Genomic DNA, 24,032 nt, shown 5'->3' with positions numbered 1-24,032 from the left:
CCAGTAGAAGTGGTAGAGGCAGGTTCGGTATTTTCATTTAAAGCAAAATTGGATAGGTATATGGACAGGAAAGGAATGGAGGGTTATGGGCTGAGTGTGGGTCAGTGGGACTAGGTGAGAGTAAGCGTTTGGCACGGACTAGAAGGGCCGAGATGGCCTGTTTCCGTGCTGTAATTGTTATATGATTATAGTGTGTTCCACAGGGATCCATACTGGGACTTTTGCTGTTTTGTGGTAAATGACTTGGATGAAAATGTGGATGGGTGGGTTGGTAAGTTTGCAGATGACAGATTGATGGTATTGTGGATAGTATAGAAGATTGCTTCAGGATATGATGGCTTACAGATATGGTGGACAGAGCTTAATCCAAGCACGCATGAGGAACTGCACATGAGAAGTCACTCTGGTACAGAACACTGTTAATGGCAAGACCATTAACAGCATTAGGATTTTGTGGTGCAAGCTCATAGCTCCCTGAAAGCAGCCACACAAGACGATAGGAGTCAAGAAGTTATGTTGCAACTTCATAACTGGTTAGGGCACATTTGGTGTGTTTCATTAAATCCTGAATAAGGATGCAAAAGCTTTGGACAGAGTGCATAAGAGGTTTCTCAGGATGCTGTCTGGATTAGAGGGCATGTGCTATATATAGAGGTTGGACAAATTTAGGGTGCTTTCTTCAGAGCAGCAGAGACCAAGAGTTGAATGGATAGTTTATAAAATTGAGAGGGGAAACATTCAGAGGAGATTGTGGGGGCATTTTTTTTTTTGTTTCCAGGATGGTAAATGCTAGGGCTGGTGGTGTTGACAGATTTGCTTAGGTATTGGAGATGCCCTTTGATAGGCAGATGAATATGCAGAAAATGGAATGATATGGACCACATGCAAGCAGAAGAGATTAAGTATCACTGGTTTAATTTAGCACAATATTATGATACACAGCCTGCTTCTGCACTGTATTGTTCTATGTTCAATCTTTCAAACCTTCTTGTAGTTAAGTCAAGGATACAGTAAGTACTGTCTATTATGTTTTTCTGTCAGGAGACCTCACCGAGGGATGCAGCCTATCCAATTAACACTTCGTTTCCAACTCCTGAACATTTACCTTTTGCAAACCACACATGTTGGAAATGGCTTTAGATTAATAAGTAAAAGCTTCATGCTGTGATAACCACTTCCAGTGAAGAATAACCTGAACAAACTGAAAATGACAGCAAGATTCAGCTTCTACAGTAAATTAAAATTTACCTATTAACATACCCTGGGATTATAAACTCTAAACCCAAACAAGTTAGCAAGTCTAATTTCTCCAAGTCAAAGCTTTTTCAATTTATCCAATGCCATGAGAATCCCAAAACAAATTCACATCTTTCCTGTGTGCAACAAAAGTGGAGAAATAACAACCAACTTTTACAAAGCATGAATTAGATAGGTCAAAGTGTTGTCAATACGGTGCACATTGTGGACAAATATACAGCCAAAGATTATGTAATTTTGTGGAGGGACAAAATTTCCTAATTCTGAAATAATGAGCACTGACAGTACCTCAACACTTGAATGCTCATACACAGAAGTCAGTAATACCAAAATAGACCACGACAAAACCAGGTTTATTTCTTCGTCTCTTACCATGAATGAAGCAACTGCTTTTTGACATTATAATTGTCCCAAACTCCAGCTTCTCCAGCCAGCATTGGTTCACCTGATGAATCAAACAGATACTCATTCACAGTGTCATCTAATCTGACAGCACAGAAACAGGCCCCTTGTTGCAACTTATCCATTCTAACAAATTACCCACAAGCTAGTCACATATTCCCAAATTTGATTCAAAGTCACTGAACCTTTCCATTAAACTTGAATTTAAATTACTTAGTCAAAGCAAATTTCAAAAAATAGTTGAAAGTATCAGGACACTACATCAAGCATTTTATTGTAGATATATTACATCAGTTCTCCATAATGTGAGAAACAAGCCCTATAGCCCAATTTACATTAATCTCATTCTATGTTCTGTCAACTGTCCTCCCATTTCCCCCACCCAGCCCATCATTCACCTACACACAAGGAGCAATTAACCTGCTGACCCACGTGCTTACTTACCAGTATTTAAGTCTACTCCAACAAGTTGACTGCACTTGGAGTATTCTGTCTGGATTTTTACAAGTGTCTCCTGAGGGTCATACCCTGAGTTCTGTGCAAGTATCTGAAAAACAGTGGCTAATTATTTGCTGTACAAATATATCAAAGCCATATCTTGCAGAGATTAAAAGGATGACAAGAACAGAAAAGAGCAGCTAAACACAGAAAAGAACACTAAGTGCAATATTATGCACATTCCTTAATTACTTTAAAATATATTTATAGCAATTAATTCCAGAGTATCTGAGACATCCAACTTCTTTAAATAAGACTTTCCCTTGCTCTACCATTGATGCCATCCTCACTTGCATCACCCCTTGTTCTTACTCCCATCCCATGAGCCTCCACACATCCAGCACATCATTCCCCATAACCTGCAATTTTTAAACAGGATCCTAGCACTAAATACTTCATTCCCTCCCTACCTCTGTTTTCCATAGGGCTTACACTCTCTACACGACTCCCTTGTCCAATCATTCCGCCTGTGTAATAAAATTCAAAATGTCAGCCAGAGTGCAAGGAACAATTGTGATGTGCAGGGGAAGGGTGGCCTGGGTGCTAGGTAACCAAGCTATTGTCTCTGCAGACCTGAGCCTGGAGTGCCCGAGGCAATGATCCACGATGGGTCGAACTGAACAAATGATCGACCCAGGTAGGGGTGGAGAACTGGCCAATGAACACACAGGTGGGTGAGGTCTCTTGGATTTAGGCTCACCACAGGTTAGGTTGCGACTGACACTGTGGACCAATTGGAATGGGGCGCTGCAGTTTAACGGACTCAGGCGCTGTTCCAAGTACCATTTGTTGTAACTTTATCAATAAAGTGTGTTGTTTGCAGCATTGTGTGTGCAAGGCTTACTTCTATCAGATCTGTGAACAATCCTTAACTTACGGCACAGCAGCCCGCAAGTGGGACAAGTACTACACCTAGCCCTAAATTACTTCCATCACCCTAAAAGAGTCCTTTCAGATGAAATGACTATTCCAGCAAGTGGGTCTACTATATCCAGCACTCTCAGTGTGGCCTCCTCTACATTTCTGAGGTCTGACATAGATTGGGAGAAGGATTCATTGAGTACCATTTCTCCATCCGCCACAAAAGACAAGTTTCCCCAGTGGCCACCAGTTTTAATTCCATCCCCAATTCTGACATGTTGGCCCATGGCCTTCACAACTGTCATAATGAGGCCACATTCAGGTTGGAGGAATAACACCTCATACTCCATCTGGGTAGCCTCCAACCTGTCAGCATGAACATTGTTTTCTCTAGTTTCCAATGATTTCTCCCCCTTTTTTCCTTACATCATTCGGGCTCTCTACTCCTCACCTATCCATGAGTAACAGTCATTGAGTGATAGACAATGAGAGTCTGTTGACCTCCTCACTCCCTTTCTCCCATGGTCCACTCCTCGTGTCAAATTCTTTGTTCTTCAGCACTTCACATCCTCTGCATATTCCAAGGGTTTAGATGGGGCAGGACTGATTCCTGTCACACTATGTTGACAGGCCGACTAGGGCCAATGCCATACTAGATCTAGTATTAGGTAACAAACTGGGTCAGGTCACAGATCTCTCAGTGGGTGAGCATCTGGGGGACAGTGATTACCGCTCCCTCCCCATTAGCATTATCATGGAAAAGGATAGAATCAGAGAGGACAGGAAAATTTTTAATTGGTGAAGGGCAAATTATGAGACTATAAAGCTAGAACTTGTGGGTGTGAATTGGGATGATGATTTTGCAGGGAAATGTACTATGGACATGTGATCGATGTTTAAGGATCTCTTGCAGGATGTTAGGGATAAATTTGTCCTGGTGAGGAAGATAAAGAATGGTGGGGTGAAGGAACCATGGGTGACAAGTGAGGTGAAAAATTTAGTCAGGTGGAAGAAGGCAGCATACGTGAGGTTTAGGAAGCAAGGATCAGATGGGTCTATTGAGGAATATAAGGTAGCAAGAAAGAAGCTTAAGAAGGGGCTGAGAAGAGCAAGAAGGGGGCATGAGAATGCCTTGGCAAGTAGGGTAAGGGAAAACCCCAAGGCATTCTTCAATTATGTGAAGAACAAAAGGATGACAGGAGTGAAGGTAGGACCAATTAGAGATAAAAGTGGGAAGATGTGCCTGGAGGCTGTGGAAGTGAGCGAGGTCCTCAATGAATACTTCTCTTCTGTATTCACCAATGAGAGGGAACTTGATGACGGTGAGGACAATATGAGTGAGGCTGATGTTCTGGAGCATTTGGATATTACGGGAGAGGAGGTGTTGGAGTTGTTAAAATACATTAGGACGGTTAAGTCCCCAGGGCCTGACAGAATATTTCCCAGGCTGCTCCACGAGGCAAGGGAAGACATTGCTGAGCCGTTGGCTAGGATCTTTATGTCCTTGTTGTCCACGGGAATGGTACCGATGGACTGGAGGGAGGCGAATATTGTCCCTTTGTTCAAAAAAGGTAGTAGGGATAGTATGGGTAATTATAGACCAGTGAGCCTTACGTCTGTGGTGGGAAAGCTGTTGGAAAAGATTCTTAGAGATAGGATCTATGGGCATTTAGAGAATCATGGTCTGATCAAGGACAGTCAGCATGGCTTTGTGAAGGGCAGATCGTGTCTAACAAGCCTGATAGAGTTCTTTGAGGAGGTGACCAGGCATATAGATGAGGGTAGTGCAGTGGATGTGACCTACATGGATTTTAGTAAGGCATTTGACAAGGTTCCACATGGTAGGCTTATTCAGAAAGTCAGAAGGCATGGGATCCAGGGAAGTTTGGCCAGGTGGATTCAGAATTAGCTTGCCTGGAGAAGGCAGAGGATCGTGGTGAAGGGAGTACATTTGGATTGGAGGGTTGTGACTAGTGGTGTCCCACAATGATCTGCTCTGGGACCTCTACTTTTTGTGATTTTTATTAACGACCTGGATGAGGGGGTAGAAGGGTGTGTTGGCAAGTTTGCAGACGACACAAAGGTTGGTGGTGTTGTAGATAGTGTAGAGGATTGTCGAAGATTGCAGAGAGACATTGATAGGATGCAGAAATGGGCTGAGAAGTGGCAGATGGAGTTCAACCCGGAGAAGTGTGAGGTGGTACACTTTGGAAGGACAAACTCCAAGGCAGAGTACAAAGTAAATGGCAGGATACTTGGTAGTGTGGAGGAGCACAGGTATCTGGGGATACATGTCCACAGATCCCTGAAAGTTGCCTCACAGGTAGGTAGGGCAGTTAAAAAAGCTTATGGGGTGTTAGCTTTCATAAGTCGAGGGATAGAGTTTAAGAGACTCGATGTAATGATGCAGCTCTATAAAACTCTAGTTAGGCCACACTTGGAGTACTGTGTCTAGTTCTGGTCGCCTCACTACAGGAAGGATGTGGAAGCATTGGAAAGGGTACAGAGGAGATTACCAGGATGCTGTCTGGGTTAAAGAGTATGGATTATGATCAGAGATTAAGGGAGCTAGGGCTTTACTCTTTGTAGAGGATGATGACAGGAGACATGATAGAGGTGTACAAGATATTAAGAGGAATAGACAGAGTGGACAGCCAGCGCCTCTTCCGCAGGGCATCACTGCTCATGGCTTTAAGGTAAGGGGAGGGAAGTTCAAGGGGAATTTAGAGGAAGGTTTTTCACTCAGTATGGTTGGTGCGTGAATGCACTGCCTGAATCAGTGGTGGAGGCAGATACACTCGTGAAGTTTAAGAGACTACTAGACAGGTATATGGAGGTATTTAAGGTGGGGGGTTATATGGGAGGCAGGGTTTGAGGGTTGGCACAACATTGTGGGCCGAAGGGCCTGCAATGTGCTATGTTCACCTCCATTGTTCTCACTTCATTCTCTCCCCCCCCCACCAATCACCTGTCCTCCTTCCCCTCCCCCCACTTTCTTCTGGTTTTTTTCCCCCTTCCCTTTCAGTCCAGAAGGGTTTGTCCTGAAACATTGACTTCTTATTCCCTTCCATAGATGCCTGCAGAGTTCCTCCAGCATTTTGTGTGTATAGTAAATAATAATCCTGTCATGTCAGGAAGAACAATTCCAATTTAATGCAGAACTAATGCAATCCAAGTTCCCTGAAAAATAACTGCATTTGAAAATATATTCAGACATACAATGTCTAAAAGGTTCTTACCTTGGGAATAACTAACAGAGCATCTGCAAATGCTTGCACTCCCAATTGTGCTCTGCCCTTTACATTGGGCTTGTGTTTGATCAAAGCATCTGCTACGGCAACTTCAAATGCACCTGCACCTGGCACTACACATCCTATAAGACAAAGTTAAAGTGATTTTGCTATCACTTTATTCTAATTGAAGTTTTAATACAAAATTACAAATATGGGAAAATTGGCTCACCAAATGCCTCAATGTTTAATTATGCTGTTTTAAATTTTTGAAACAATACCACTGAGAAAGTGAATGTGGCACAATGAAAATGCCACAGCAACTTGCTTATTAGACAAAGTAAACAAAATCTGAAAGCGGTTTCCAGTACAGTGCCAAGAAAGGCATTGTTGTTCACAGCTCTTCAGGTGAAGGTTTCTGCCATCAGAACATTCTCAGGCACCATCATCCTGTGAGCCTTGTCAAGAGTACTTGTGCAATCTCCAACATGATTATAATTGTACACCATTGTATTTTAATTTAACTGCCCTGCAGAAATTCTACTAAAAAGCACCCCATCTGCCTTTGTCTCTTTAGAATGAAGGGGATGGAGAGGCATTTAAATGATGCATATAAATTTAAGATATTCAGACCAGCTTTTGTCATTCAACTTTCCAGTTAATACAGGAAAGAAGAAAGAAAAACAAAATCAGTGAAAACAGATTTCCAAGATGTACAGTCGGCCCTCCTTATCCGCGGGTTCCGCATGTGCGGATTCAACCAACCGCAGATCAGGAAAAGACGGAAGTTCTCTCTCCAGCACTTGTTTGAGCATGTACACTTTTTTTTATCTTGTCATTATTCCCTAAACAATACAGTGTAACAACTATTTACATAGCATTTACACTGTATTAAGAATTATAAGTAATCTAGAGATGATTTAAAGTATACAGGAGGATATACATAGGTTACCACGGATCGGGAATCAAAAAAAAAATCCCGGAAGTTCTGTAAGTCGGAACAGGTACATCCAGTATTATTTAGTGTCAGTTAGTCAAACGTTTGTCTTAGTATATATTTTACCTTTCTATGCAGATAACACTTAAGAAATGTACGTATTTCAATAATTAAACCACTGCATTGCTTAGTAATAATTGTAGCTTTCATTGGGGCACACTCCATTATTCTCACTTTATCCTTTAAAACTGTTCCGATCATTGACCGACTGTAGCCTAACGGTTTTCCAATGACTGATGGTGTTTTACCTCTTTCCGATCACTTTATTATTTCCACTTTGTTTTCAATCGTGATCATTTTGTCAACTGAACAGAAACACTGCAGGCGGCTGGTCCCGAGCTCTGCCGGGTCCTAAAGTCCACCGGCTTGAGTATTCACGTTTTTTGTTATCTGTGAGGGGTCCCAAAACCAATCCCCTGCAGATAAGGAGGGCTGACTGTATAAAATTATGAGGGGGGCTGACAAATAGGAAAGACCTTCTGTTCTCAGCAGGGAAGTCAAAAGCTAGAGGGATAGGTTTAAAGTAAGTGTTAGAAAGATCAAGAGTGAGATATAAAAGTACCACCACCAACACCCAGAAAGTGGTAGGTAGACTGGAAATTACTGCCCAAGGTGGGGATAGGAAAAATTCTCAAATTCTAATTGTACACGGAAATGTAATTGAGGTTTGTTGACCTGCAGGATAACTGATGGGTAACTGTCAACCAGCAGACACGATGGGTCAAGTAGTCCCAACCAAGTTAACATGTTTGATATGAAAAAGCTTGAAATTATCTGGACAGCCAAGGCTCTTGTGTTGCAAACTAATCAAAAAAGTATTCAAGGAACAGTGGCAAGTTGGATTCAAGAATTTTTCATCAGAAGCAATAAGCAATGGACAGCAAATTATCTGCGTGTTATTTTTAAATGTGACAATAAAACAGGTTATGCTAGAAATGTACAAAGTACAGGATAGTTACAAATTGATTTGAATGCAAAAAGTGATTTAAACACAAGAATTTTATCCGACAGGAAAGGTTGAATAGAGTTAATTTATTCTCAATAGTCTCAAGGAATATTTAATTTTTGTCTAAAAACTGACAGGCAAAGACACAATGAAATGTAAGAACCAATTTGTTTCCAAAACACAAACCAGGAGAAAATTTATGTAAATTAATAGGCAAGATTAAAGGTTTGGTGAAGATAAGTGTTTTCAAAGAACTGTAAGTCAATAATTATTGTCTGAAAGAGTAGAAAATGTTGTCATATTTAAAGTAGTGAATGGTCTAGCCTGCAATCTAATGCACCAAGAGTAAAACAATTAGGCTGGATAGCTCTTTGATTAGCATGGCCTTTAGTATAATCTTTATAACCTACTATACATACGATTTAGTTATTTAAACTTGCTTGAAAGTTCATGAGACAATATTGATTCGAGACTCATTCAAGTTAACCATTCCAATGAAGATCAATTGCAAACTCCCATTTAAGATTCCTACATTCATGTAAATTAAAATTACTTGCCATCCTCAATTGCGTTCTTTACTGCACGCAGGCCATCTCGCACGGCATCTTTGATTTGTGTTAAAGTGTGCTTGTTTGGACCCTTCAGAAGCAGTGTCACTGACCGTGGATTGTCACATTGTTCAACAAAGGTAAACTTTTCTTCACCCTGTGTATATAAAAAAAGTCAAATTTTACTACAATACAAAATCTGAATCCCAACACAATAAGATTTACAAAAATTAACCAAGAATTCATGACACACGTCTTCCCTCCTCACTGATTACAATTCTTCAAAGCATGTAAATGAGAAAATGAGCTTTACACCACATCCAAGTGACAATTTAGCATGTCTTCTTCAATAGTACAACCAAGGTCACATCCTCTAATTTACAGGATTGCTTTGAGTCAGTGGAATGGACAATATCCCAGAACTCATCTTCAAGCCTGAATGACAGTTGTTTCAGATTCAATGAAGACCTTTGTAGGTGAGCGTGCCTTTGAGAACATACTGGATATACCCAAATTCAAAGTCATGGATGAACCAGGAGATTCATAGTCTGCTAAATGGCTAAATCGGTGGCATTCAAAACTGGTGATCCAGATCTATACAAGTCGTTCAGGTAGGACCTACAGAAGGTGATTTCAAGGGTGAAAACACAGTTCCGATTGAGGTTAGAGACAGAATTGGGTGCATGTTAGCTCTGGCAGGTTTTATTACTTCACTCCCAAATGAGCTCAAAGCCTTTTATACACACTTTGAAAGGGAGAATAAAACTACACCTTTGCGAATCCCTGCAGTGTCCTGTAATCTGTCTAAAAGGCTAACATCAGAACATCCTTCAAGAGGGTAAACTCTCCACAAGGCACCAGGCCTGGTATGGGTCTGAAAACCTTTACCAACCAATGTTCAAGGACATCTTCAATCTCTTACTGCTGTAGTCAGAGGCTTACAACTGAACTGCTTCAAAAGGACAACAATCATTCTAGTGCCCAAGAAGAGCAGGGTGAGCCAATTCAACAACTATGGTCCAGTGGAACTCACATCTACTGTGATGAGGTGCTTTGAGAGGTTGCAACGTCTGCCTAAGCAAGGACCTGGACTCACCACAATTTGCTATCACCTCAACAGCTGATGCAATCTCACGTATCTCTCCACTGAGCCTTGGATCACCTGGACAACAATAATACCTACGTCAGGCTGCTGTTTATTCAGGTCAGCTTTCAACAAAATCATACCCTCAAGTTCTAATCAACAAAGCTCCAAAAACTGGTCCTCTGTAACGGAATGCTTGACTTCTTCAGTGTGAGACCACAGTCTATGCAGATCAGAAATATCATCTCCTCCTCATGACAATCGACACTCAGGGATGCATGTTTAACCCACCACCCTAATCTGTCTATACCCACAATTGTGTGGCTGGGCACAACTGAAAGGGTAACTGTAAATTTGGCCAAATGACTGACGACACCAACACACACATGTCATCATTGAGGAATCAGCAACTGATAAAGTGAGCAGTATCAAGTTCCTGGGCGTCAACATCTGAGGATTTATCCTGAACCCAACATACTGATGCAATTACAAGAAGGCACAACTGCAAGTTATATTTCATAAGGAGTTTGAGGAGAATTGATCTATCACCACAGACACTCGGCAGCTTTCTACAGATGCACCGTGGAGAGCATTCTAACTGGTTGCATCAACTCATGATACGGAGGACCACTGCACAAGCTGCAGAAAGTTGTCAAGTCAGCCAAAGCCACCATGAGCACTAGCCTTCCCAGCATTTAGAACACTTTCAAAAGGCGATGCCTCAAAAAGACAGCATTCATCATCCAGGACATGCCCCCTTCTCATTGCTACCATTGAGGAGGAGGGTATGAGCCTGAAGACACACGCTTCTTCAGGAGCAGGTTCTTCCCTTCTGCCATCAGATTTCTGTATGAACAATGAACCCACGAACACTATTACTGCTTTGCCACAAAAGGAAAAAAATTCCCAACATATGCCAGTGATATTAAACCCGATTCTAGATCCAAATTAAGGTTTGAATCTATAGCCAGACTCAGCATTCAAAACCTATGAATGGCAGTGACCTTATCATCATTTAGAAACGTGCAGATGACATGCTGGACTTTAGAATACTGAGATGGGACTTAAGTAAAACACAGGTAGATATGACCCATTTCCTCAAGGCAAAGTGGGAGTCACTGTTTAAAAGTATGTAATTAGACAGATGTAATATTTTCTTCCAAGAGAGAGTCAAAAGGTTTTGGAACTCTTCAAGACCACTGGAATCAGAGCCTTTTAAGTATTTTTTTCAGGCAGAGTTAGATCTTCAACACGTGATAAATGGCTATGGCTGTATTCAGAAATAAGGTTACCAAAAAAAAAATTCAACCTAGGATTTCTGTTATATGAACGAACAGCCTCTTCCTGCTCATGATTCATACAACTGTGTCACAATATTATCAGCAAATTGATATTAATACCTTTCTAAAGAATGTAGACAACACCGTCTGAACAGGAAAAAGAACAGTCTTTAGTAATCTGCTATTACTGTTTATATTGTTGCTTTATACAACCATGTAGCAATTACAGCATGGAAACAGGCCATCTCGGCCCTTCTAGTCTGTGCCAAATGCTTACTCTCACGTAGGCCCACCGACCTGCACTCAACCCATAACCCTCCATTCCTGTCCATATACCTATCCAATTTTACTTTAAATGACAATATTGAACCTGCTTCTGATAGATAGATAGATAGATAGATACTTTATTCATCCCCATGGGGAAATTCAACACTTCTACTGGAAGCTCGTTCCACACAGCTACCACTCTGAGTAAAGAAATTCCTCCTTGTGATCTCTAAACTTTTGCCCCCTAACTCTCAACTCATGTCCTCTTGTTTGAATCTCCCCTACTCTCAATGGAAAAAGCCTATCCACGTCAACTCTATCTATCCCCACCATAATTTTAAATACCTCTATCAAGTCCCCCCTCAACCTTCTACTCTCCAAAGAATAAAGACTCAACTTGTTCAATCTTTCTCTGTAACTCAGGTGCTGAAACCCAGGTAACATTCTAGTAAATCTTCTCTCTCCATTTTGTTGACATCTTTCCTATAATTCGGTGACCAGAACTGTACACTATACTCCAAATTTGGCCTCACCAATGCCTTGTACAATTTCAACATTACATCCCAATTCCTATATTCAATGCTCTGATTTATAAAGGCCAGCATACCAAAAGCTTTCTTCATCACCCTATCCACATGAGATTCCACCTTCAGGGAACTATGTACCATTATTCCTAGATCACTCTGTTCTACTGCATTCTTCAATGCCCTTACCATTTACCATGTATGTCCTATTTTAATTATTCCTACCAAAATGTAGCACCTCACACTTATTAGCATTAAACTCCATCTGCCATCTTTCAGCCCACCCTTCTAACTGGCCTAAATCTCTCTCCAAGCTTTGAAAATCTACTTCATTATCCACACCACTTATCTTAGTATCATCTGCATACTTAATAATCCAATTTACCACCCCATCATCCAGATCATTAATGTATATGACAAACAACATTGGACCCAGTACAGATCCCTGAGGCACACCACTAGTCACTGGCCTCCAAGCTGACAGTTATCCACCACTACTCTCTGGCATCTCCCATCCAGCCACTGTTGAATCCACTTTACTACTTCAATATTAATACCTAACGATTGAACCTTCCTAACTAACCTTCCATGTGGAACCCTGTTAAAGGCCTTACTGAAGTCCATATAGATAACATCCACTGCTTTACCCTCGTCAACTTTCCTAGTAACCTCTTCAAAAAATTCAATAAGATTTGCCAAACATGACCTTCCAAGCACAAATCCACGTTGACTGTTCCTAATCAGACCCTCCCTGTCTATCCAATTATATATACCATCTCTAAGAATACTTTCCATTAATTTACTCACTACTGACATCAAACTGACAAGCCGATAATTGCTAGGTTTACTCTTAGAACCCTTTTTAAACAATGGAACAACGAGCAATACCCCAATCCTACAGCACCATCCCCGTTTCTAATGACATTTGAAATATTTCTGTCAGAGCCCCTGCTATTTCTACACTAACTTCCCTCAAGGACTTAATGAATATCCTGTCAGGACCCAGAGATTTATCCACTTTTATATTCCTTAAAAGAGCCAGCACTTCCTCCTCTTTAATCGTCCTAGTTTCCATAACTTCCCTACTTGTTTTCCTTACCTTACACAATTCAATATCCTTCTTCTTAGTGAATACTGAAGAAAAGAAATTGTTCAAAATCTCCCCCATCTCTTTTGGCTCCACACATAGCTGTCCACTCTGATTCTCTAAGGGACCAATTTTATCCCTCACTATCCTTTTGCTATTAATATAACTGCAAAAACCCTTCGGAGTTACTTTCACCTTATTTGCCAAAGCAACCTCGTATCTTCTTTCAGCTTTTCTAATTTCCTTCTTAAGATTCTTCTTACATTCTTTATATTCCTCGAGCACCTCATTTACTCCATACTGCCTATATTTATTGTAGATATCCCTCTTTTTCTGTACCAAGTTTCCAATATCCCTTGAAAACCATGGCTCTCTCAAACTTTTAACCTTCCCTTCAACCTAACAGGAACATAAAGATTCTGTACCCTCAAAATTTCTCCTTTAAATCACCTCCATCTCTCTATTACATCCTTCACATAAAGCAAATTGTCCCAATCCACTCCTTCTAAATCCTTTTGCATCTCCTCAAAGTTAGCCTTTCTCCAATCAAAAATCTCAACCCTGGGTCCAGTCCTATCCTTCTCCAGAATTATATTGAAACTAATGATATTGTGATCACTGGACCCGAAGTGCTCCCCAACACGTACCTCCGTCACCTGACCTATTTCATTCCCTAACAGAAGATCCAACACTGCCCCTTCTCTAGTTGGCACCTCTATGTATTGCTGCAAAAAAATAGTAGGCTGGAATTGATTTTCCATTTGTATATAAAGAATTATGCATTCAGGATTAGTTACACATTTTATGGAACATTCAGTCAAAAATCACTTACTAATGACTTGATGTTGAAATCTTTGTTTGGGCCATTACTGTTCCATTGTTGATAATGATTAAACAGCGTGGGCAAGTACAAGGACACACATAGGTTTCTTAGTTTGAAGTAACAATCTTGACCTACTTAGCTTTCTGTGGTGGTGAAATGTGATGGGCATACAGTGATGCAAGCAAAGGGGGATATCTATCTAATGCATCGTGCAATGTTCACCACTAGATGGCCCGAAGTTTCAGCATTCCAGCCATGTTACAGAATTAACCAATAACTCAATTTTAATAATACAGGGAAAGAAGTGACTAACACTACCTACCAAAGTGTACTCATATACAAGTCCAGCATGTCCCAAGCATTCTGGGGTGAGGTCTTCCACAGAATTCATGGCCATGCCTCCACAAGCAAGTGTTAGCCTGAAATTAAAGTGAACATTAGTCACTGACATTTGAAAGTTCATTATCACTTGGTCTATGGTTCATAACCTCAAGTTCAAACAGCCTTAGTATTTATATGCCTTTTCACTTGGATAAACACCTCAAAATTGCCTCAAGTTGAAAAGACCAAAAGCCATGAAATATTTTGGAATATGTAAAGCACAAAGAATTAAACCTAAAAAAATTAAAATTAACTTGTGCTCCTGAAGAAAGCAGACAACGTTGAACATTTCTGTTTCTCAAAACCAGATATAGCTTAGACATCCAAACTTCCTAATGGCATCCAGATTCATGGAAAGGAATGTTATTTCAGATCCCATAATCTATTTTGCTCAACTTTATTTGATATAGTTATACATATAAAACCCAGAAATCTGAAATAGAAAATCCTACAAATACCTGAGGTCCAGTATTGGCAATGGACAAAAACTGTTTAAGGCTCTTTTCACTGATGCCATCCAACATTCCAATTATTTCCAGTATCTATGGTTCTATTTTGCTATGTGTAAGCCTCATCCTATGGTAATGCATCATAAAATTCTGAAACACCATAGATGCGCAACTGTTTGCAGGTGTTCTGTCAGTTACTTTCAATAATCTTTGTCTTCAAGTTTAATTCTACACACCTACAATATATGGAAGAAAGGCTGCATCCAACAAGTCAGAATCACAATAAACAGGGTAGATATAATTTTCCCCATTTGTGAACTTTAATACATTGCTAGGTGGCAGAAGGTAAGGGACAGACCCTGATGCAGTAAAACCAGTATAATGTTTAAATGACTGCTTTCAAACTGGAAGCATCGATGGTTAAATTGAAAATTAGCACGTAATGGAGGTAGGGAATGGCAGTAGTACTGAACAGCAAACTCAAGTACAATAAATAGGCTGCAGAAAAATCAGGTCTGGTTTACTGATTCCGCCAAAAGATGGAATTACTTCCGAACTTGACCTCAAGCCGTCTTATTTCTGCAACCACTTAACCCATACAGGAAATCACACTTTTGACTAACCTTTCCATGTTTCTTCGCTTTGCTCTTCTGAGTGCTACAATGCCCTCTTTTGCAAATGCATCCAACGATAATGGATCAATACCCTGCCAAATTAAATTTAAAAGCTGTTCACTCAAATTTAATTAAAGCACAGAAAAAGGCCTGAGGCCCACCAATCCCGCAAAACCTATCAAACACTATTCACACCAATCCTATTTTGTTCTCAAAATTCCCTTCAACCTCCAGCCAGATTTTACAATTCAGCGACAGTAGGAGGAACTAAGCTGACAATCTAGGAAACTGAAGCACCTATGGCCACAGGAAAAATGTGTAAACTCAATACTGGGGATCAGGATTGAATCTGCATCACTAAAGGCTGAGAGGCAGGAGCTGCAGCAAAAGTGTCATCTTTCAGAGAAATAAATTAACAAAAAACATACAGAAAAGAATTTATTAAAATATGCTGAAATTTAAGTTAGAAATAATAGTATGCAGTTAGACACTGCACAAGTGCTTTGATTATAGTCACCAGACAATAGGAAACAAAACCGCTAAACATTCAGGTGCGAATATTACTCTCTCTACCCAAAGGAAAAATTAATCACGAACACAATTTTACAAGTGAAAATTGAATTTTAAGTAGAATGGCAAAATCTGCTCAAGCTGAGAGGCAAGCTAATATTCAGATATTAGGAACACCCCTTCTAGTATGCATATTGTAGTCTCATCTCCTGTAGCAACTGTGCTAAAATGAGAAAACTAACAAGTTGGCAAGGATCCTAAACTCTAACTAGCTGCCTTATACTAAAAAGTAGTTTTGAAATAAAATTATTCAATAAAGCATTTACCTTTTGGTTAATTACTACAAATCCTTTTTTGGAATCTCCACAAACTTTTCTCTTCAGTGCTATGATTTTATTAACTCTGTCTTCAATGAATTTTCTCTCTGCTTGAACAAATTTTTCCCTCTCATCAGCACTTTTATAGAAGAATCCAGAATTTACTTCTCTGTGCACAAATAAAAACAACTAGTTAATACAAAACATTTTAGATGTTAAGTTCTATTAAACATTAGTAAAATGTAAGCTGTTTGGTTTTATTTTGGCAATGTTTATCAAGTACCATTTTGATTTTTTCCCCCTTATAAGGTCAATAGTTTCAGAACACCCGCGGAATAATAAAAAAACTGAAGGCTGGAATAGAAGAACTTGGCTAAAGGTTGCTCAATCATGACTGGCACGAGCGCAGATCATGATTGTTATATTTATGTTTGTAATATTTTGAATGTTATTGTTGAATTATTTAAATTTTTAACCATTTGCAAGCATCTCCATGATATACTATTATTTCTTTGCATTGTCTGACATTAACTAAATCAATTTTTTCCTTCCTCTATAACACAAACTCAGGTATCATCTGAGAATTTCAAACCTATCATTAATTAGCACATCAACTGCTGTATCTAGCATTAAGCACTGCAGAACTCCCTGCAATTTGCCATCTGGTTGGTCCCTGATGACCCTCTTCACGAGACCATTTTGAAATTTTTTAAAAAAGTGATCATGCTGAGCAATTTCCCTCAAATTGTTAAAATCCATGCAGTCAACATGAAATGCATTAACACTAAATCCTCAATACCTCTAAATTCACTCAGATTAATACTGTCCTTGATTGCTGTCAGTGATTTAACTTTTCACTAAAGATTTGCTCAGCACCAGTGTTTGATAGACTAGCCAGTAATTACTTGCTGGAGGATTTACTTATTTTCCTGGATATTTCATTTAATCTGTTACTGTGATGGAATTAAAAGACAAATGGAAATGAATAAAATCAAATCTGCATTGTATTGTTATTGTAATCAAAAAGTACTGGTTCACTTTGAACACAGCCATTTGACCATGCCAAGCTTGCAGAAAAACCACTAGAAGTTAGACAACTTTTTCAGTAAGCCCCATAAATATGCAATTTCAGCAAAAAAAAAATTACTGTAGCAGCCAACCCATCAGTTACTGGAAATCTCTTTTATTTGGAGTACTCAAGATCGTTCCCAACCCAACTCTCGACATAAATACTCCTCGTCCTTGTCACCATTCTAATAAACCTCCATTTCTCTAATGCCTTCACATCCTCAGAGTTCAAGATGAGAAAGTACAAGGTCTAATGAGCATTTCAGAGATTTAAATTTTTTGTTACTTTTGTCTCAAATTCTCCTCAAGACCTTCCTATAAGCCTTTTACCAATCTGACTTGCCAATGCATCTTTAAAAATAACCTGAACATTTCCAAATCTTTGCTTTTACCCAACTCCTGGAAAAGCATTTCATCATTTCAGTTAAATTTCAAGACTCGATGTCCCAAATCAAAATTCAATTGCAGTCAGGAAAATTGTTTCTTTACAAATTTTCAAGGCTATAATTCAAACTAACTTCAGGGAAAAAAAGTTCACATACGTCTTTTCATATTCCAGTGAAACACTGCAGGTAAGAATGTACGCATTTTCCACTCTTTTCTTCATGTCTGGGTGACGAGCACCATGATCCAATACTATTCCTCTCACAAAGCTGAAAAAGAAATAAATTATCCACCAATTTAGTAAGGGGTAAAATGCAGTACAATATCCAAATGTTTCGAAATTTTTGATGAATAGGCATATTGCTCATTGAGCCTCTTATTCATACATTCACTTCCAACTTAACCAGTTCACTAGTAATTTTGCAACTGTGTACAGTCTAAATAAAAATGAATTAACTGTATTAAGACATTATAAAATAGCTTCCAATAATCAGTCAGTATAGCATGAAGCCCTGAAGGTATCAGATCACAGTTTAAATTGAGATGAAAAATGTCTAAATTCTCCGATTTCCCATAATACAGTAACGAAAGATCAGAGAATGCAGGGTTAGGAAATAGCAGAATGGATATGGCTTCAATGCCCAGAGAATGACATTAAGAGTAGTGTTCCGCAATAATGTCTGTGCCAATTGCTAATTTGAAATTGTTACTTATGGAAAACGCATTTCCAACTTTACATTGGAACCATAACTGGATAAGACAATAAGACTCCAACAAATTACAGGAGGGCTGTGGTAAATTTGCTGAATGGGCAAATAATTGGCAAGTTATCTATAACACAATGATACGCACAAGGTCTTACATTTTATTACCAAATATTGCAAGATTACATAGAGCAGTGTGGCACAGTACAGGCTTTTTGGTCCACAATGTTGTGCCAACCCTTTAACCTACTCCAAGATCAAATGAACCCTTCATAGAGCTCTCAGTTTTTATTTCATTTGCAAGTCTATTAAAAGTCCTGAATACATCTGCCTGTACACCACCTCTGGCAGCATATTCCATGCACCTACCACTGTAACAAAAAAATCTACTTCCAACATCCTTTAGTACTTTTCTCCAAACACATTAAAAAGTTTGTATGAGCCATTTCCACCCTGGGGGAAAAGTCTCTGGTTGTACAACTCAATCTATGCGTCTCATCTTATAAATCTCTCACTTCACCTCTCACCCTCCTTTGCTCCAAAGAGAAAGTCCTACCTGCCTCAACCTATGCCCTCTAATCCAGACAGCATCCTGGTAAATCTCCTATACAGTCAGCCCTCCTTATCTGCGGATTCAACCAACCGCGGATCGGGAAAACCCGGAAGCTCTCTCTCCAGCACTCGTTGCTTGAGCATGTACAGACTACTTTTTCTTGTCATTATTCCCTAAACAATACAGTATAACAACTATTTACATAGCATTTACATTGTATTGTATTGGGTATTATAAGTAATCTAGAAATGACTTAAAAGTACAGGCAGTCCCCGGGTTATGAATGAGTTCCATTCCTGAGCCCGTCTTTAAGTTGGATTTGAAGTCGGAACAGGTACATCCAGTACTATCAAGGAATCACGAGGAAATCTGCAGATGCTGGAAATTCAAACAAACAACACACACAAAATGCTGGTGAAACACAGCAGGCCAGGCAGCATCTATAGGGAGAAGCGCTGTCGCCGTTTCGGGCCGAGACCCTTCGTCAGGATGCCTGCTGTGTTCCACCAGCATTTTGTGCGTGTTGTTGTTTGAACATCCAGTATTATTTAGCGTCAGTTAGTCAAATGTTTTTCTTAGTATATAATACATATTTTACCTTTCTACACATATAAAACACTTAAGAAACATATGTATTTCGATAATTAAACCACTACCTTGCTTAGTAATAATTGTCGCTTTCATCGGGGCAGGGTCTTTCACATGCTCCATTAAAATTGTTCCAATCGTTGACCGACTGTAGCCTAACACTTTTCCAATGACCAATGGCGTTTCACCTCTTTCCGATCGCTTTATTACTTCCACCTTATTTTCAATCGCGATTGTGATTATTTTTGTGAACAGAAACACTGTGGATTCAGAGCCGCACTGCCAGGTCCTAATGTCCACCGCACGGAAACATGTTAAGTCCGGGGTTCCGCTGGGTCCTAATGACCACCGCACTAATACATGTTAAATAAGGGACTTGAGCATCCGTGAATTTTGGTATCCGCAGGGGGGTCCTGGAACCAATCCCCTGCGGATAAGGAGGGCCAACTGTACATCCAAATCCCTCCTATAATGAAGCAATCAGAACTGAACATAATATCCCAAGTGTGGTCTAACTAGTTTGATAGAGCTGCAACATTACCTTGCGGCTCTTGGACTCAGTCCCCCGATTAATGAAGGTCTAAAGATCATATGTCTTCTTAACCACCCTTCTCAACATGCACTGAACTTACGAGGGATCTATAGATATGGACCCCATAAGCCCTTTGTTCCTACAAACTATTAGGAATTCTGCCATTAACCTTGTAGTTACATGACAAGGTGCCACAAGGGAGGCTGCTTAGCAAGATAAGAGCCCATGGAATATCAGGGAAGTTACCAGTGTGGGTGGATCATTGGCTGATCGGCAGAAAGCACAGAGTGGGGGAAAAAAGGGATCCTATTCTGGCTAGCTGCCAGTTACCAGTGGAGTTCCACAGGGGTCGGTTTTGGGACCACTGCTTTTTACAATGTACGTCAATGATTTGGACTACGGGATTAATAGATTAGTTGTTAAATTTGCTGATGATACAACGGTAGATGGAGGAGCAGGTAGTGTTGAGGAAACAGAGAGCCTGCAGAGAACTTGGATAGTGTAGGGAAATGGGCAAAGAAGTGACAAATGAAATACAACGTTGGAAAGTGTATGGTCACTCACTTTGGTGGAAGAAATAAATGGGCAGACTATTATTTAGATGTGAAGAGAATTCAAAATACAGAGATGCAAAGGGACTTGGGAGTCCTTGTACAGGATACCCTTAAGGTTAACCTCCAGGTTGAGTCAGTGGTGAAGGCAAATGCAATATCTGCATTCATTTCTAGAGGTATAGAATATAAGAGCAGGGATGTGACATTGAGGCTCTATAAGGCACTTGTGAGATCATACTTTGGAGTATTGTGAGCAGTTTTGGGCTCCTTATTTTAGAAAAAAAATACTGACATTGGAAAGGGTTCAGACTTTGAAGAATGATTCCAGGAATGAAAGAGTTACCATATGAGGAAAGTCTGGCAGCTCTTGGGCTGTATTCCCTGGAGTTCAGAAGAATGAGGGGAGGGGGGGATCTCAGAAACATTCTAGAAGTTAAAAAGCCTGAAAAGATTAGATATGGCAAAGTTATTTCCCATGGTAGAGAAGTCCAGGACAAGAGGGTGTGACTTCAGGATTGAAGGACGGTCCATTTAGGACAGAGATGCAGAAAAATTACTTTAGTAAAAGGATAGAATTTCTGTGGAATTTGTTGCCACGAGCAGCTGTGGAGGCCAAGTCATTGGGTGCATTTAAGGCAGAGATAAGATAGGTTCTTGAACAGCCAGGGCATCAAAGGGTATGGGGAGAAGGCAGGGGAGTTGGGATGAATGGCCTACTTCTGCTCCTGTATCTTATGGTCTTACTTAAAAAGCTACAAATTTTAAGAGTAGAAGAGAAATAAAGAGATACGCAAGAGAAAAGACTAGCTTTATTTGTCTTGTGTACATCGAAACATATAATGAAATGCATCATCTTGAAAGCATCATCGAAGGAACACTGGTATAATTTTTTTTATCCTGTGGGAACATACTTGGTCTAAAAAATTTCCAAAAAATATACTGGACTAAGAATTTTCAATACACTTCAGAAGCCTCTTCCTCTCTTTTTACTCTGGTTTCATACAAAATCAATTGAAATACTCACAATAAACATGTGTAACCATTCAATTCTTTGTAAGGCCATTGTCCCTTGGACTGTGCCATCTATGAACTTAATCCAATTTATGACAAGTAAAGCTATCAGCTCAAAAGCCTGCACCAATGAACATGATTGCTGCATGGTATTACCACAGCCACGTGAAAGAACTATACACATCGCATTATGACCTTGAGTCAACCATACTACACTACTTGCTCCAGTGATTTTTCAATAAGAAAAAAACACCAATTTAAGAATTATTGACAGAAATTCCAATATGCCTTAAATTTACCGTTCTTGCTTTATAACTGTTTTGTGTATTACTTTCTTCCGTTAAGACAAACTCACACAACAGTGTAACTTGGAAGAAGTGTACTAAAACAAGAACTCAGCATTGACAAGCAGCATCTACAGTGTGGAAGAGTACTGTCAACTTTTTTTAGTTTGAAATTCTGCATCAAAACCACCCCTTTCCTCATACAAATGCAGCTCAGCTCATTTGAGTTCCACCAGCAGAATGCTTTCTGCTCCAGATTGCAGCATCTACAGTTGTGCCTCCACGTACAATGGAAGGTTCTCTTTAAAACAAAGCTCCAAAGTAAGATTACAACTAACAGTGCCACTTCATATACCTCAAAATTTATGTTCAAACTCAGTTTTGAATCTTAAAATAATCATTTAATTAAAATTTAAAAATCATGCTATTATTAACACATTAGTAATTTAATACCAACTAGTAAGATGACACACATCCACTGTGGCTCATGCTCACCTTGTGTCACTCTCAGTTTTGTGCTTCATTTCCATAACTTCAACCATGAAGAGGTCAATGGGCTCGTCTTGTTTCCTCACCGCCAGAACAGCATCCACCACAGCCTATAAATGATTAAAACACTGATGCAATAAAAACAAATCTAGTAAACTATGAATTTTCCCAAGTAGATTAGATATTAGCCCACCTTGTCAATTACTTACAGATAGTTATCCTGGCAAAGTCATTCTCAAACAATTGGGGATCAGTGTCGTAATTACAATAGATGACTCACAATTGAGCTTTCTGTCAAAGATGGATCGACCCGATGCAAAGCGCAAGTACCAAGGACACAATAAGACCATAGAACAAGCAATAAAACTTTTACTCTTTATTCATAGCATGCTATGGGGGAAGTTACAGACTGATCTCCCCAAGAGACAGTCCAGACACTGCCCTGCCCCCCCGAAGCACAATTCTTCACAATTTTTAACATCGATCATTACAGGAAATATAATTGAGTTAATACACTTTTAGAATAGTTTTGATCACATGCTAAGTTACGATTAGATGTAAAATCATCATTGGTTAGTTATAATTATTTTCTGCCAAAGCTAGCCTGAATACATTAGTTCCTCATGCTGACACCTCCCCCTACTCTCAAACGTTCTACCCCCCCCCCCCCGCTATCTTATCCATATTTAGTTATGTCATACCTCAAAATGCTTTGTCTGACCAGACAATTCCTTATTTGGAATTATTACACTATTAGGGAACAACATCTGGTACGTCACTTGTTGCTGGGTAAGGTTTTTTTGGCTATCCAGCAACAGTAACAAGCATAAGGTACCTATCATTAGCTAATCATTGTCTTTTAATCTATACCCCTATTTAGTTATCCCCTTACTCCATCATATGCAACAACTCAAGTCACGTCTACTGCCAATATCTCAAGTCCACCATAATTCCTGGATGTTATTTGCAACACACCATGAATGGAGTAGCAGCAAGTGGAATACTTTGAAGAAAAAAGTATCTCTGCAAGTCCTTAACACTGACCCAACAAGACAAACGTGACCAGGGAAAGCCTTCACTAAAAGACCTCAATAAGCCTTTTAAAAATACTTGGGGTGGGGTGGGGAAGTACTACGGTAGGAATACACAATATGCTCTAGGTGGAGCTTTAATATCTGTTGTCCTTGGCAGCACCATCACTGTCCAAATGCTGAATGATAAAACTGCCACATTGAACCAAGAGCAGATGACTAGTCATAAATAGTGAAACCAAGCTCAATTAACCCAATGTATATAAAAAAAACACCTCTACATATACACAAGTAGTCACTGCACTGAACTTCAGTAAGGAAACCCTTCATCTTACATGGCTAATGGAAAGATGAATCCAAACATGACTGAGTATTGTGCACCAGCAGCTAAAGAACTGTACTCCTTTACACCCTGCAGTCCATATTATATAGTCCCAGTATTATGCCTCTAGTATTACCATCAGACTGAGGCACAGATCAAAGATACTTAAAGAAAACATACCATCCAGCCAAAACTGAAACAAGTAGCTTCACCATTATGACAACCTTATTTGCTTTTGTGGTGTTTGGATGCTCTCCCTGGTGACCACCAGGGTTTTCCTGGGTGCTTCTTTCACCCTCCCCCCTCACCCCCAGTTCTACATTCTGAAGGCATGCTGGCAAGCCATGCTTTAATCCAACATTTGTGAACTGGAAGCTTATAAGAATCTAGTCAAGATGGCAAGGAGCTGCAATCTCTGTTGAGATTGAGACTCAAAC

The 24,032-nt window shown here is 39.8% G+C and overlaps 1 protein-coding gene across 1 annotated transcript in view; it reads right to left on the bottom strand.

Moving 5' to 3' along the window:
- The window catches only part of cct6a (chaperonin containing TCP1, subunit 6A (zeta 1)), a 37,645-nt gene that overhangs the window by 2,075 nt on the left and 11,538 nt on the right, over positions 1-24,032 (bottom strand). Inside the window, exons 5-13 of the mRNA XM_073053870.1 lie at positions 22,249-22,352; positions 17,686-17,796; positions 16,085-16,244; positions 15,258-15,340; positions 14,127-14,223; positions 8,749-8,896; positions 6,258-6,391; positions 2,104-2,206; positions 1,630-1,702 (exon numbers count right to left, since the gene is read on the bottom strand). Of these exons, the coding sequence (XP_072909971.1) occupies positions 1,630-1,702; positions 2,104-2,206; positions 6,258-6,391; positions 8,749-8,896; positions 14,127-14,223; positions 15,258-15,340; positions 16,085-16,244; positions 17,686-17,796; positions 22,249-22,352 (1,013 nt within the window). The remainder of the gene's footprint in view (positions 1-1,629; positions 1,703-2,103; positions 2,207-6,257; positions 6,392-8,748; positions 8,897-14,126; positions 14,224-15,257; positions 15,341-16,084; positions 16,245-17,685; positions 17,797-22,248; positions 22,353-24,032) is intronic.

Source organism: Hemitrygon akajei, chromosome 8, assembly GCF_048418815.1.
Source record: "Hemitrygon akajei chromosome 8, sHemAka1.3, whole genome shotgun sequence".
Lineage (NCBI taxonomy): Eukaryota > Metazoa > Chordata > Chondrichthyes > Myliobatiformes > Dasyatidae > Hemitrygon > Hemitrygon akajei.
Note: the sequence above shows the minus strand (reverse complement) of the source record. Positions and strands in the feature narration are given on the sequence as shown.